This window comes from Notamacropus eugenii, chromosome 2 (genome assembly GCF_028372415.1).
Source record: "Notamacropus eugenii isolate mMacEug1 chromosome 2, mMacEug1.pri_v2, whole genome shotgun sequence".
NCBI classification, from domain to species: domain Eukaryota; kingdom Metazoa; phylum Chordata; class Mammalia; order Diprotodontia; family Macropodidae; genus Notamacropus; species Notamacropus eugenii.
Window position 1 is genome coordinate 237,856,491 of NC_092873.1, and position 14,465 is coordinate 237,870,955.

The 14,465-nt window shown below is 38.5% G+C and overlaps 1 protein-coding gene across 2 annotated transcripts in view; it reads left to right on the plus strand.

The window, feature by feature from the left end:
* Positions 1-14,465, plus strand: part of GRM1 (glutamate metabotropic receptor 1) — a 442,360-nt gene that overhangs the window by 322,205 nt on the left and 105,690 nt on the right. For both annotated transcript variants that reach the window (XM_072643642.1, XM_072643643.1), the window contains exon 3: positions 3,712-3,947. In XM_072643642.1, the coding sequence (XP_072499743.1) occupies positions 3,712-3,947 (236 nt within the window). The remainder of the gene's footprint in view (positions 1-3,711; positions 3,948-14,465) is intronic.

Below are 14,465 nucleotides of genomic sequence, written 5' to 3' on the forward strand. Positions count from 1 at the left end.
CTCATGATATAAAGGGAACATTGTGTCTCGTGTAATGGAAATAATTCTGGGTTAGAAAACAGAAAAACTGGGTTTTCATCTCTCTTCTTTTGCTTACTATTTATATGACTGTGGGCAAATTTCATATTCCTAAGTTGAGTTTCATCATCTGTAATATAAAGCAGGTAAATTATACGAAGCTAAGGTTCTAGCTGTAATAGTCACAAGCCTACAAATAGTGGGTTGGACTGGATGAGATCCTGTTCAGCCCAATGGTATTCACTCAGATGAACTGCTCTGCAGTCTGGGACATTAGAAGACAAAATGTACTTGCCTACCTAGGTTTGGAACAGGTATGTTTTTATAATTTACCAATGCCCATTAGTTCCCCTAACTGGTAAATATATTCATCTCCTTGATTTCATATAAAAGGCAGCATGTTAGTCATGTTGACATACCTAGACTTAACTCAGTTCCCTGCTCAGGGAGAAGCAGAGAGATAAAGTGCTTTTACTGATACAGACTAGAAGGTATGGAATAGCTCTCTCAAAGATGCCAAATTAATGTATATCTCCTATGGATTGATCAAGCCAATTCTAGACAAAGTTTGGTCTGGGTCATGTGCACTTGAAGGAAGCTGCAGACTCAATCACAGATGACACAGAACATTCCAGAATATGGCTACTAAAAACAACTTGCCCAGAAAGTTGAATTAAAATGAAATCCAAAAGAGTCACTAAATTCTCAACCTGTTAAAAAATATTGAAATGGCCTTTATCCTGCAGAAAACAAAGATATTCTGCTCTTACTTTAGCCACCTTATCTTAAGGGACAGAGGAATTTGTTTTCCTCTGATGTTGTCATTTTGAAGTGGCTTCAGAATGTAGGGAAAAAAAGCACCGCTCATTTATAAGAGGCATTTGTTCCCTTTTCCTGAATTCCCAGGAGCAAAAACATTCGATAGCATTGGCAGAGGTGATTCAATTTTTTTCCCCATCATGAGGCATCTCACAGATTTTCCTTGATTGAAATTTTTCTCCCGATTTCAATAGTAAAAGTTATTGGAATGCGAGCCTTGTAATTTTCCATCCCTGCAATTATTTTTTTGTGGTTATTGACAGAGATAATGATATATATTCATCCATTCATCTATTTATTTATTCAACAAATACTTATTGGACTTGTGCTAGGTACAAGGCACTGCATGAAGTTCTATATATAATTCTCTATTTTCTGTCCCTAAGGATAGACTGTTTACCCAATTATCTCTACCAGGCAAATAGTGAGAAAAACATCCATTTCAGGATACTACATATTTTACATGGGAGATAGGTCTCTGGTATTGGTTTCTTTCAATTAATCGATTATTCAAAAAGCATCTATTACATGGCAGGCACTGTACTGGGTACTAGAGGTATAAAGGTATAGATGATGTAATATAGAATTAAACTAGAAAGGGAAGTTGGAACTGAATTATGAATAGTATTAAATCTTAACAGAATTTATATTTAATTGGGTATCATTGGAGTCTATTGATCAAATCTATTGATCATATAATCAGACTTATAGCCTAGTTATATCACTTTGGAAGGCATGTGGAAGATGTATTAGAGAGGGGAAAGGCTTGGAACAGGGAAACAATTAGGAGGATATTGTAATAGTAGTAACAAGAGGTGATATGGCCCTGAACAAAGGTAGTAGTCATGTGAATGATGGGAAGGGGACAGATACATAATATGTTATGGAGTAGCAAGGCAGCAACTAATTGGATATATGGAATAAGGAAGTGTGAGGAGTCAAGAATGACTCTGAGATTGTAAAAGTGGGTGCCTGGAAAGGATGGTGGTAGCTGGCTTTGATAACAATAAGGACGCTGAGAAGAAAGATAGGTTTTGGGGAAAATATAAAGAGTTTTATTTGATACATTACAAATTTGAGATAACTATAGGATATTTTGTTTGACATGACCAATAGCCAATTGGTGACACCGGACTGGAACTCAGAAAAATTAGGATAGGTTATAAAGATGGAGAAGTTATTTAGGCAGCTAGATGATCAAGTAGATAGAGAACTCGGCCTGGAGTCAAGAAAACATGAGTTCAGATTGAGCCTTAGATACTTATTAGCTGTGTGACCCTGGGCAAATCATTTAGCCTCTGTTTGCTTCAGTTTCCTCAACTGTAAAATGGGATAATAGTATCTATCTGTCAGGATCAAAGGAGATAATGTTTGTAAAGAGTTATGTGCCTGGCACATGTTGGTATTCCACACATGCTTTATTTCCCTTCTTCCACCTCTTTACTTATGTAGAGAAGATAATTAAATCCATGGGAGCTGATGAAATCATCAAGTGATGGAGTATAAAGAGAAAAGAGGACCCAGAATAGAACATTGGGAAACAACTGCTCTTAAGGGGAATGATGTGATGGTGAGTCAGCCAAGAAGACTGAGAGGGAGTGGTCAGAGAGGTAAGAGGAGACCTCAGAGAGAGCAGTATCAAGGAAGCCCAGAAAGGAGAGTGTCCAGGAGAGAAGGGATAGTCAGCAGTGCCAGATACTGCAGAGAGGTCTCCCAAAGCATTAAAGAAATGCATTTTCTTTTCCATTTTCTCCCACCTTGACCCTGAACCTCCCCCCCCCATCATCCCCAACCATTACATTAATGGCATGTGCTGATTCTACCTCTCTCACATCTGTCCCCTCACCTGAATTCACGGAGCCTCTACTCTCATTATCTCCTCTTGCCTTCATGATTCAGTGACCTCCTAATTGGTCTTCCTGCCTCTGTTCTCTTCTCTTTCCAATCCATCTCCTGTACAGCTTCCAAATTTGTTATTCTTAAACAGGGATCTGACCATGTCACCTCAATACTAAAAAAATCTCTTCAATGGTACCCCCTTCAATTGGCTTCTGTGTACTCTTACAATCTTAGTTGGCTGACTCCTTCATGCATTCTCAGTTCTAGTAAAACTAATGTATGACTTTCCATCTCCTGCCTCTATATCTTTGAACAGATGGAACCCCATGAATGGAAATCACTCCCTCTTCATTTCTGCCTCTGAGAATTCTTAGGTGCTTTCAAAGCACAGCTAATAGGTCATCTCTTACTCAAGGCCTTTCCTGATCTCAGGTTTTTTTCCTTGAAATTGCCTCATTTATTTGTACATATTATGTATTTGCTTATCCATCAACATAGTAGAATGCAAGCTTTTTGAGGTCAGGAACTGTTGTTTTTAACTGTGACACATAGCACAGTGTACCTCATACATAGTGAGCACTCAATTAATGTTTGCTTCATTTTTAAAAATTTTATTGGCTATATTCCTTTCTTCAGCTTAGGAGTTTCCTGTTTTGTCTCTGCCAAGCACCATTTCCAACTCTGATAATTACTATATTCACTTTCATTCTGTCTTTGTGCTGACTGTTCATCACAAGGAGAACCAGGCAAGAAAGTGTGTGAATGGCTCAGTGCAAACTCATCCACGCTGTAGGAGAAAAAAAACAAAACAAAACACAGCAGGTGTCTAAGTGAAGGGGTAGATCAACAACTCCAGCTACACAGACAAAGGACAGATCATTAGACTTTCATGTCTACTGAGGGTATAAATGGATTGGCTTTTTGTGTAACAGCTTGCATTCATTGGGTCTAATTGCTAAGCATTCCCTTTCATCCCTAATGCTCTACCATGCACAGATGTATGATTGTTTATTTACTTTTGTCTTTCCTTTTCAGTGATGGCTGGGCAGACAGAGACGAAGTCATTGAAGGCTATGAAGTTGAAGCCAATGGAGGAATCACCATAAAGCTCCAGTCACCAGAGGTCAGGTCTTTTGATGACTACTTCCTGAAACTGAGGCTGGACACCAACACTCGAAATCCATGGTTCCCTGAATTCTGGCAGCATCGATTCCAGTGTAGGCTTCCAGGACACCTTCTGGAAAACCCCAACTTTAAAAGGATCTGCACAGGTACCTTATTCTCAGAAAGAAATTTAAACCATGTGTTATTACTGGAAAGCGTGGTGGTAGGAGAGTCAAAGGTTAAATCCTTGTCTTCATCCATTTAATGAGGAGAAAAAGGTACTAGCATGTACTTGCACTCTGTTGATGTATAGTTAGTGTGGATGGGCTATCTGCACTAAACAAAAATAATAGGAAAAGATCATAGGATCATTGACTTAGAGCTAGGAGGAACCTTACTGATGTTCAAGTACAACCCTATCATATTACATATAAGGAAACTGAAGAAACAGAGGTTAAGTGGTTTGCCCAGGGTAACACAGCTAGTAAGTGTCTAAGGCCAGAATTTAAATCCCGATCTCCTAATTCCAAGTCCAGTGCCCCATTACACCATGATGTCTCTCATTTGAAATACATACAGATAAACAAAAAGAAAATAAACAAGTATTCCAGGTATCAATTATAATATACACTTAAGACAAGGAAACTAAATTAATCATAGTAACCCATAGAATTTTTTTGTGCCATTAGAAAGAAAAGCACACCCTTATATTCTGTCTTTTCTGTCCCCAGTACTCTTAACAACCTCTTTTAAACCATTGTAAAGGTGGAGGTAGAAGAGGGGAAGAGGAAGGCATAGAGAAAGCCAATGTAATAATGAGCCAGATTACCAGCACTGGTAGAGTAGATGGGGAAAATCAATCCATTCTTATGAGTTTTCAAAATGCTCTCAATGCTGTATCAATTCTAACTCCACAGCTGTCTTATGCACATAGCTTTATACATGTGTACACAGAAAGGAGCTGAGTTCAATCCCATGATTTCATAGTTCAGGAAATTTGGGTCACAGAGGTTAGTAATAGCTAATAATTTTGCTTTAAGGCTTACAAAGCACTCTAGGAGTATTATACTTTGTGATCCTCATAATAGCCCTGTGGGGTAAGTGCTATGACTCTCCCTATTTTACAGATGAGGAAACTGAGGCCAGGAGAGATTAAGTGATTTGCCCAGGGTCATATAGCTTGTATCTGGGGTAGAATTTAAACTCAGGTCGAATATCCTCCAGTCCTCTTACTCACTATGCCAAGTGACTTGCCTAGGTTTGCATTGGTAGTAAATGGAAGCATCAGGACTTGAACTGCCAGGTCCTTGGACATCTAAACCAGCCCTCTTTTCTTTTCCCTTCTCTCCATTCACACAGTCACCACTTTAATTCATATCTTCTTGCCTAGACTATCACAATACCCTCCTGTCTAGACTCTGGGCTTCCAATTCATCTTCTGAAACACAGCTGATAAAATAATCTTCCTAAAGTATATGTCTGACAATGTTACTACTCAAACCAAATCAGTGTCTCCCTTATCTCCTCTTGGATTAAAATACATATTCCTCAGCCTTTCAGTGATTCCAGTCTTTCAAACCCATAGCATGTCATTCCCTTTCCCATAGTCTTCAAAGTGGCCAGCTTACCATTCCCTTAGCTTGGCATGTTTTTGTGCAGGCTATAAGTAAAACTCACCTTCACCTGGTAGACTTTCTAGTTTCTTTTAAAGCTCAGGTCCTACAAGGGGACTTTACTCACCTTTCAGTTGGTTATATCCTTTCCCTCTTCAGATGATCATATGTCTACTTACCTGTCTATATACTGGATGGGCCTACATATGTAGCTCTCTAAAGTCATCAGAACGTCTATTTGTTTGTTTTTTGGCATGGGCAGGTTTTGCATCCCTTGTACTTAACATAGTGTCTTGCATATATGCCAGGCACTTAGTAAATGCCTATCATATTGAATTGGCTATAAGTAGAGTGGCCTTTACTAAAGCCTCCTCCACTCCCTCCGAGCCTCTAACATCCCACAGCTCCAAGGAGTGAGAGCAGGGATTTCTATGAGTAATTAGGAGAATAATTCTGATTGTTTAAGCTGAAATATCAGTGAAATTTTTAGGGTATCTAGATTTATTCAGTTATACTAGAGCCCAGTAGTGATAGTGTCAGACTTTTTGTTGTTAATATTACATATTTGATCATTATGACAGAAGCATTTTGATAGTCCCTACACTTTTTTCTACATTATCTGGGCAACGAATATTTCCTTCATTATATCACTTTGTTTAATTATTTGTAGTAAAGTTAGACTCTTTGTAACCCCATTTGGGGTTTCCTTGGCAAAGATACTGGAGTAGCTCACCATTTTCTTCTCACTTTATAGATGAGGAAACAGGTAAACAGGGTTGAATGACTTGGTCAAGGTCACATAGCTTGTAAATATCTGAGGTGGATTTAAACTCAGGTCCTCCTAACTCCAAGCCTAGACTTCTTTCCAATGTACCACAAAACTGCCCTATTATATCACACAACCTAAAGTCAGATAGTAGTGCCAGAAGTACCCCTCCATTTTAAAGGATTCTAGCCAGTGTCATGTTAGAACTGGAAACTGAGATGACAACCATTTACTTAAAGTCTGACTGAGCATTCCTACTTTATAAGGTCACAAATCCACTCATTGACTCACTAGATTTTTATCAAGGTGTGTAGAGGATGCAAAGAAGTATAATCATTGATTCTCGATTCCAGGGAGCTCATTCTGTCTTCCCATTTGGGGAGACAGAAAGTAACAGCATAAATCATGTAACAGTGGAAGACCAATGTAAACTACCTCCTATTGACAAGACACCATGCTAGGTTCTGGGGCTTGAGAGACAAGAATGAAATAACTTGTGACCTGAAGGTGTTTCTATTCTAGTAGGGCATACAATATACATGCTGATTAAAAAAATGCAAGACAGTAAGAAAGGAGTACTGTGCACTGCAGAGATAAGGGAAGACTTGATGAATGAGGGGTCACCTGAGCTAAAGTTTGAAAGAAGGCAAGGATTCTGGGAGAAAAAGATGAAAGAGGGCTCTCCAGGGGGAAAGGGGATGAGGATGCAAGTGTATGTAGGGAGATGGAATGTGGACTTTGTAGAAGAGTTAGTAGTTCAGTTGCCTGGAATGTAGAATATATAATAGGAATTTATATGAAATAAAGGTAGAAAGGTAAATGGGAGGAGAATATAGGAGGCTTTCCATTCCAGGCTGAGGGGTATGCATTTTATTTTTTTAAAACAGGGAGCCATTGGAGGTTTTTGAGCATAGTGGAGTAATATAGAGTAATATAGAAACAAACAAACACATAAGTAAACAAAAAACCTGTGTTTTACATAGCATAATTTGGCATCTGTGTACAAGATGGATTAGAAGGAAGAGACTCAGGGAAACCAACCAGGAAGCTATTACAATAGACAAAGGAGGAAAGGATAGTCTGAAATAGAGGGATGATCTTGTGAATACAGATGAGGCGATGAATGTGAAAATAGAATCAGCAGGACTTGGCTACTGCTTAGCTATGAAGTATGAAGGAGATGAAAAAAAATCTAGGATAATTTCAGGATTATCAACAAGGGTGACCTTGGGGATAATGATGCCTTCATTAGAAATTGAGGAAGTTTGGAAGAGGTGTGAGTTTGTGGGAGAAGATGATGAATTTTATTTTGTACATTCTGGGTTTTAGATATTTCTCCATGTGGGGAAATCTGGTAGGTAGATGGAAATGCAGGTCCATAGTTTAGGATAGAGAGTAGGATTGGATGTATGAATTTGAGAGTCATCTGCACTGAAATCATTACAAAATCCATGAACAGAGGATCCAGAACAGAACTTTGAGAGAGACCTATACTTGAGGAACTAAAAAAATGGATGATGAATCATTAAAGTAGACTGAGAGTCATTAAACCACTTAAGGTAGAATTTGGAGGGAGAAGTATTACAGAAACCAGGAAAGAAAAGAATACTCAGGAAGAGGGAGGGATTCAAAGCTAGAGAAATATTAAGTTGCATGATGATTAAGAAAAGGATATTGGATTAGCAGTTGAATTGATTGGAATGGGAAAGAGTAAACTTGGAAAAAGTAGCATCAGTAGACTGGTGGGATCAGAGAACAGATTTCAAGGGGTTGAGAAGTGAATATATTGTGGGGAAGGAGACGCAGCAAGTTTATACTTTATACAAGTGCATTTTTATGTAAGTTCCTCTCTCTAGGAGCTTTGTAATGAATGGAGGGAGAAATAATGGACTACAGCTGAGATGGATGGGAAGGGCAAATGAAGGATTTTTCAAGTGTAAGGGGCACTGGAACAGGTTGTAGGCAGCTAATAAGTGGGGAAAGATTGATGATGTTGCAAGAGGTGGAAATGTGACTAATGACCTAACGTTTTTTGCTTTTCTTTCTATTCACAATGAAAGTTTAGCAAGCCTTGTTTTTGAGTTTTAATGCAATACTATAAGAATTATACTGCACTACCAAGAAGAATGTGATGGCTATTTTCACTAATGTGGGCTCATCATCAGTTACATTTTTTAGATTTCCTCCAATTGGGCTTTTAATCATGCAGCTGTTATTGACTAAGCACCTGCTGTGGGTTCAGCACTATGAAAGCTCATGAGGGAAGGGACTTGGACACAGAAGAAATAGAAGAGACACTTCGTACTTTTAAGAGATTTACAACCTAACTGGGAAAATAGGGACTTTTGTATTTGCAGCGAATGGCCCTTCAGAGAAACGCTAGTCAGTAATCCTTGTGGATGTTCCAGGAGTCCCAGAGAGGTTAGGAACTTGCTCAAGATTACATAGCTTATTTAGTATAAAACACAGATATCTGGACTCCTCCAGTACAACGTTCTCTCCACTGTATCACCCTGCTATTATCCTTAACATATGAGCATATTCTTTCATTATTTCACTGGTTTCAACTTTGTTTTCCCAACTAGATTGTCTTAGACATCTTGCAAACTTCGTAGCCCCTAGCACAATGTTGGGCAAAGTGTGTGTGTGTGTGTGTGTGTGTGTGTGTGTGTGTGTGTGTGTGTGTGTGTGTGTGTGTGTGAATTCTCTGTACCACTGTAGGCCAGCACCTGTTCTGGGGCACTAAGAAGTTAAACACATATTAATGCTCCAGAAATAATAATTAATTGATTGATTAAATTATAAGTCAGTGAGTTGTGGGGCACTGGGAAAAGCACTGGATTTAGAATCTGAAGACCTGATTTCAATTTCTCATTTGCTGACTGCATGAACATGGCCAGGTGATTCAAACCCTCTATGCCTCAGTTTCCAGATTGGTAAAATGGGCATTATCATAATTGTTCTACCTGCCTACCAGGGTTGTTATAGAGATCAAATGTGAAAATGAGGTTTGTGAGCCTTCTTGCCGCTCTGTAAATTTCAGCTATTTTTATAATCATTAGGCAGCAGCTTGCTTCCCTACTATATTTGCATTTTTTCAGAATGTGCTTGTTTGTTACTTAAAACTCTCAAAGTGGTATTAGAGTTTTCACTGGGTCATCACTGACCATCCTAGTCTTTTCTATGAAAGACTCTAGGAAGCAAATCTCAATACTTGCCTCTAGGTAAAATGATGTGGTAGCAGGGTGGTACAGTGGATAGTGCTCTGGGGCTTGCTAGCTGTGTGACTCTGGGCAAGTCACTTGATCTGTCTGCCTCAGTTTCCTCATCTATAAAGTGGAGATCATAATAGCACCTAAGTCCCAGGGCTGTTGTGAAAATAAAATGAGATAATGTTTGTAAATTGCTTTGTACATCTTAAAGCTCTACATAAATGCTAGTTATTATTATTCATGAAAACACTTGGGAAAACAAGAATAAAATCGATCAACAATAAGATGCCTTATGAACAAGGACTGATAGACTGTAGTGTTTAAATACTGTGGATTTCTATGTGTTATGCTACTCCACAGTAACAAGGTGAAATGTGAAACCAGCGGAGTAATAATGATAATAGTAATTGATATTTATGAGGTGCTCTAAGTGTTACAAAGCACTTTATATACATCATCTCATTTGAACCAACCTTGAGAACTAAATATCACAAGGATTATCATCATCGTTCACTCATAAGGAAAATGAGGCTCAGAAAACTAAGTTACTAGCTTGTAGTGATACAACAACTACAGACTCGCAGAATCTTAGACTTGGAAGGGACTTTGGCAGCCGTCCAGTCCAACCCATATGTGAAAGGAATGTCTACAATAAGAGAACTGGCCCTGGAATCAGGAGGACATGAATTCATGTCTGACCTCAGACACTTACTAGCTATGTGACCCAGGGCAAGTCACTTAACCCTGTTTCCCTCAATAAAAAAAAAAAAAAGAATGTCTACTGTATCATCCAAGACATGTGGTCATCCACTCTCTACTTGACAGTCTCCACTAAGGTGAATAATCATCAATTCCAAGCAGCTGTTTTACTTCTGGACAGCTCTAAGACAAAGCTTTTGACTGACATCAACCTGTCTGGTTGCAACTTCTACCTGTTGGTCCTGGTTTCTGCCTCTGAGACTAAATTGAGCAAGTCTGATCTACTCATGCTAATCTTTATTTTAAGACAGAATTCTGATCCAGATCTTCCTGTCAGCCCTTACTGCCAACTTCCACCCATTGATTCTGGTTCTGCCCTCTGGGACCCAGCAGATAAAGTATAATCTAATGCTACTAAAATTTTGAGGCAGGCAGGATTCAAACTCAGGATTTCTTGCCTCTGAAGTCCATGAGATTCTGTTATACTTCAGCTTCTGAGGATCATAATTTGTCTGAGTTTCTTTCTCAACTAATGTTTAGCACAGTGCCTGGAGCAAAGTAGGTGCTTAATAAATGTTTATTGATTGATTGATGGACCCACAGGCTACTGGAAATGGAAATATGTTTGAATTTTTTGTCATAATTGATACTGCAAAGTCAAACTTAGCTTATGTTTACATGTGTTCCTGTGCTAATGTCCTATTTAGGAAACTAGCTTTGAAGCAAGGAACCTAAAGCCATATATTTGTAGAAGCCTACAGTTCTCACTATTAGTGTATCATACATATTTGCAGATAGTAGAACAATAACTAGCAGTTTTTCATACCTGGGGCAAACAACACAAAATTCATTAGGGCACCCAGTATGAAACATATCCTCAAATGGGCATTTTAAGAGTGAGGTACTATGGGAGTCAGGAAAATCATATCTTGAAGGGTAGTACAGGGTTGTGATAAACCCAAACCATATTGATTTAGGAAAGCCAATTGTTAATGGTTTTGTCTTGGTTTTTTTTTGGAAGCATTTATCCCTCAGAAATTGGCAAATGCTACAAATCAGGACTTGATTTACTGTTTGTTGATTGAGTGTATAATGGGAAGTTAACACTTAAGAAAGTGACAAAGAAAATATTACTACTGCAGATTACATTTTAAAAATGTATTGTGGGTGCATTTTCCTCTCAGAGATCTAGTTAAATACTGACCAAAACATCCTTGGATGCTAGCTTCAGTGGGCAGGGATACCAGAAAAAGTGGGGCAGGGAAGGAGGAAAAGGGAAGCAAAGACCATGAGCAAATGACTTCCTATTTGAACTTGAAAACTATATGCTAACTAAGCTCAGTTGTTTTTAATCTGTTGCTACTAGTGCACTTGAAATTTTAATTCCTTGGGTCAAAGATCCTGGTACCTTAACCTAATTATACCTCAGCTATATAAATAAGTAGAGTAACTAGATGGTACAGTTGATAGATTGCCCAGCCTGGAATCAGGACTCATCTTCCTGAGTTCAAATCTAGCCTCAGAAAGTAACTGTGTGACTCTGGGCAAGTCACTTAATCCTGCCTGCCTTGTCCCTCATCCTGTCAAATGAGCTGGAGAAGAAAATGGCAAACCACTTGGCAAATCCTTGCCAAGAAAACCCCAAATGACATCACAATGAGTTGAATACGACCGAAAAAGACTCACCAACAAAAAATATAAGCAATCTGCCTTCTCAGTGGGGATAGGTGAGGAGGGAGGAAGGGAAAGAAGTTAGAACTCAAAGTTTTAGGAACAAATGTTGAGAATTGTTTTTGCAAGTAACTGGGAAATAAGAAATGCAGGTAATGGGGTATAGAAATCTATCTTGCCTTACAAGAGAAGAGAGAAGATAGGGATAAGCAAAGGGAGAGGTGTGATACAAGGGAGAGTAGATTGGGGGAAGGGGTAATCAGAATGTATGGTGTTTTGGGATGGGGGGAGGGGAGAGATGGGGAGAAAATTTGAAACTCAAAATCTTGTGGAAATGAATGTTGAAAACTTAAAATAAATAAATAAATTGGAAAAAATATAAGCAATCTTATTTTGCTATTCTATTCTCAACAATTATTTTACTTAGTGTTAAAAATGAATATTGAAAATTGTTTTTGCAAATAATCGGGGAAGAATAAAATGCTAAATAATTTTTAAAAAGAGGAAATAATCATTTGCTTGTTAAAAGGGCAACAAAAACCACATTGCTTCAGGATTTATTATTTCAGATATCATTATCATTTGCTTGAGAAGTTTGAAGATCAAAGACTACTATTGTACAACTTCCTAATGCATAAACATTTAAGAATAGGTGTGAAGAATTAGAATTAACCTTTCCCTACTTTTAATAGTTAAAATTTGCATCATTTATTTTTGCCTTCCTTAATTGGGTCACCTCTGATGTTTTACAAAGTTTTTATATTTCATTTAGTTTCTATGGATACCTTTATTGGGTTTAATCTCAAATGTCACCATTTAAATAAAGAGTATTTGCATGGGAGTCTCAATTTGATTGTTAAGGACCCTGAGCCCAGATTAAATAATTTGGGAATCAATGTGGCTAATTAAAAAGTGGTGAGAAAATTTCTCCATCCTCTTGTCAATTTGTCCTATTCTCTGCCAAAGAGAATATCACTATTTAATTAGTTGAGGATATCAAGGGACTTGGAGAGAGAGTGCTGGCATAGTGCTGACTGACCCTTCAAAGTCTAAGTTCTAAACTGGTCACTTTAGGATAGTCTAGCACATGTCCTACTAAAGCCTATCATTCCTGCCCCCCCCTCCCCCTCAGCTCACTTTTATGGATGCTAAGAGTATTCATTGACTTACTGCATGGCATCGTGGAGAGAGGGGTCACTTTCAGATAGACCTAGGGCTGTGTTCTGCCCCTGCTGTTCATAGAGAGGTCACTCATCATCTCTGTGCTTCAGGCAACTCTCTAAAATTAAGTTACAGAGGAGTTGATGATTTGTTTTTAAAGAACCAGGAAATCTCCATTCTTCACTCCTGCCATTTCTGGGTTCATATGGTTCTCTCCTATCAGGAGGATTAGAACAAGACCCAGACTGGCCCTCTTGTTCTGTGTTTTATAGCTTTTGCAGCTGTGTGCTTTTTTCTTTTTCCCTCTTCAATGGGTGTGGTGCATATATGTGTGTGTTTGTATACACATGTGTATATATTCATATATAATGTGTATTCTCACATATATGTGTATATATACATGTGTATATGTGTGTATATACATGTATTTACTCGTGTGTGTGTGTGTGTGTGTGTATACATGTATATGGGTAGCTAGGTCACACAGTAGACAGAATATTGGACCTGGAGTCAGGAAAGCTCATCTTACTGTGTTCAAATCTGACTTCAGACACTTAGTAGCTATGTGACCCTAGGGAAAAAAAAAACTCACTATTTGTCTCAGTTTCCCCATCTGTAAAATGAACTGGAGAAGAAAATGGCAAGCCAGTCCAATATCTTTGCAAAGAAAATCCCAAATGGGGTCACAGAAAGTCAAAATTACCCCATCTCTTTTCAGATCCACCTCAGACATGCTAGCATGACCCTGGGAGCAAGTCAGTTAGCCTCTCTTAGTATCTGTTTCTTCTTCTGTAAAATAGGGACAATAAGGGCACCTACTATGGATATAGGTGCCATTATTATAATTAAAAATATCATCATTGCATCATCATTGCTAATAATATTAATATCAAATGAGAAAAATGAAAAGCACTTTACAAACCTTAGCGTGCTATATATTGTTACTATTGTTATCATTACAACTAGTGAGCCTTGGTCCAACATTTTTAGGTAGCATTTTTCCAAAAAATTTGCCATCCTGGGACCACATGGTTCTCTCTTCAGGAATATTTTATTCCATTGCCACCATCAATCAGGTCATGTGGCTCTCATCTTTCCTGGGTCATGTGGCTAAGAGGCACTGCCTAGCCTAGCATTGCCTAGCCATAGCTGCCATTAATGGATCCCTGGAAGAAAGATCTTGTGAATGAACAGACTTCTCTGCATCCACTCATCCCCATTCCTTCCCCACTGATTCCAGGGATTCAGTTGGCTCTCAGTCCTCATAGCTCCAGTCAGTACCCAGCAATCTCTCTAGCTCTGCTCCCTTTTATAGACCAAGTTCAAAGGGTTCAGCTGAGATCACTTATAGCTCTAAATCAATTAAATTATCACTGAATGATGAGATTTAGTCACTCCATCTCCATGAGTCATAGATGGAGAAATCAAGCACAGAAGATTACACTGTACCTTGACCCCAACATTGTGATGTCATTGGTCCTTTCTGAGTACATAGGATGAACAACAAACAGATGATGCTCCTAAAGTTCCATCCTCAGTGATTTCATCTTAGCTTTAACAAGT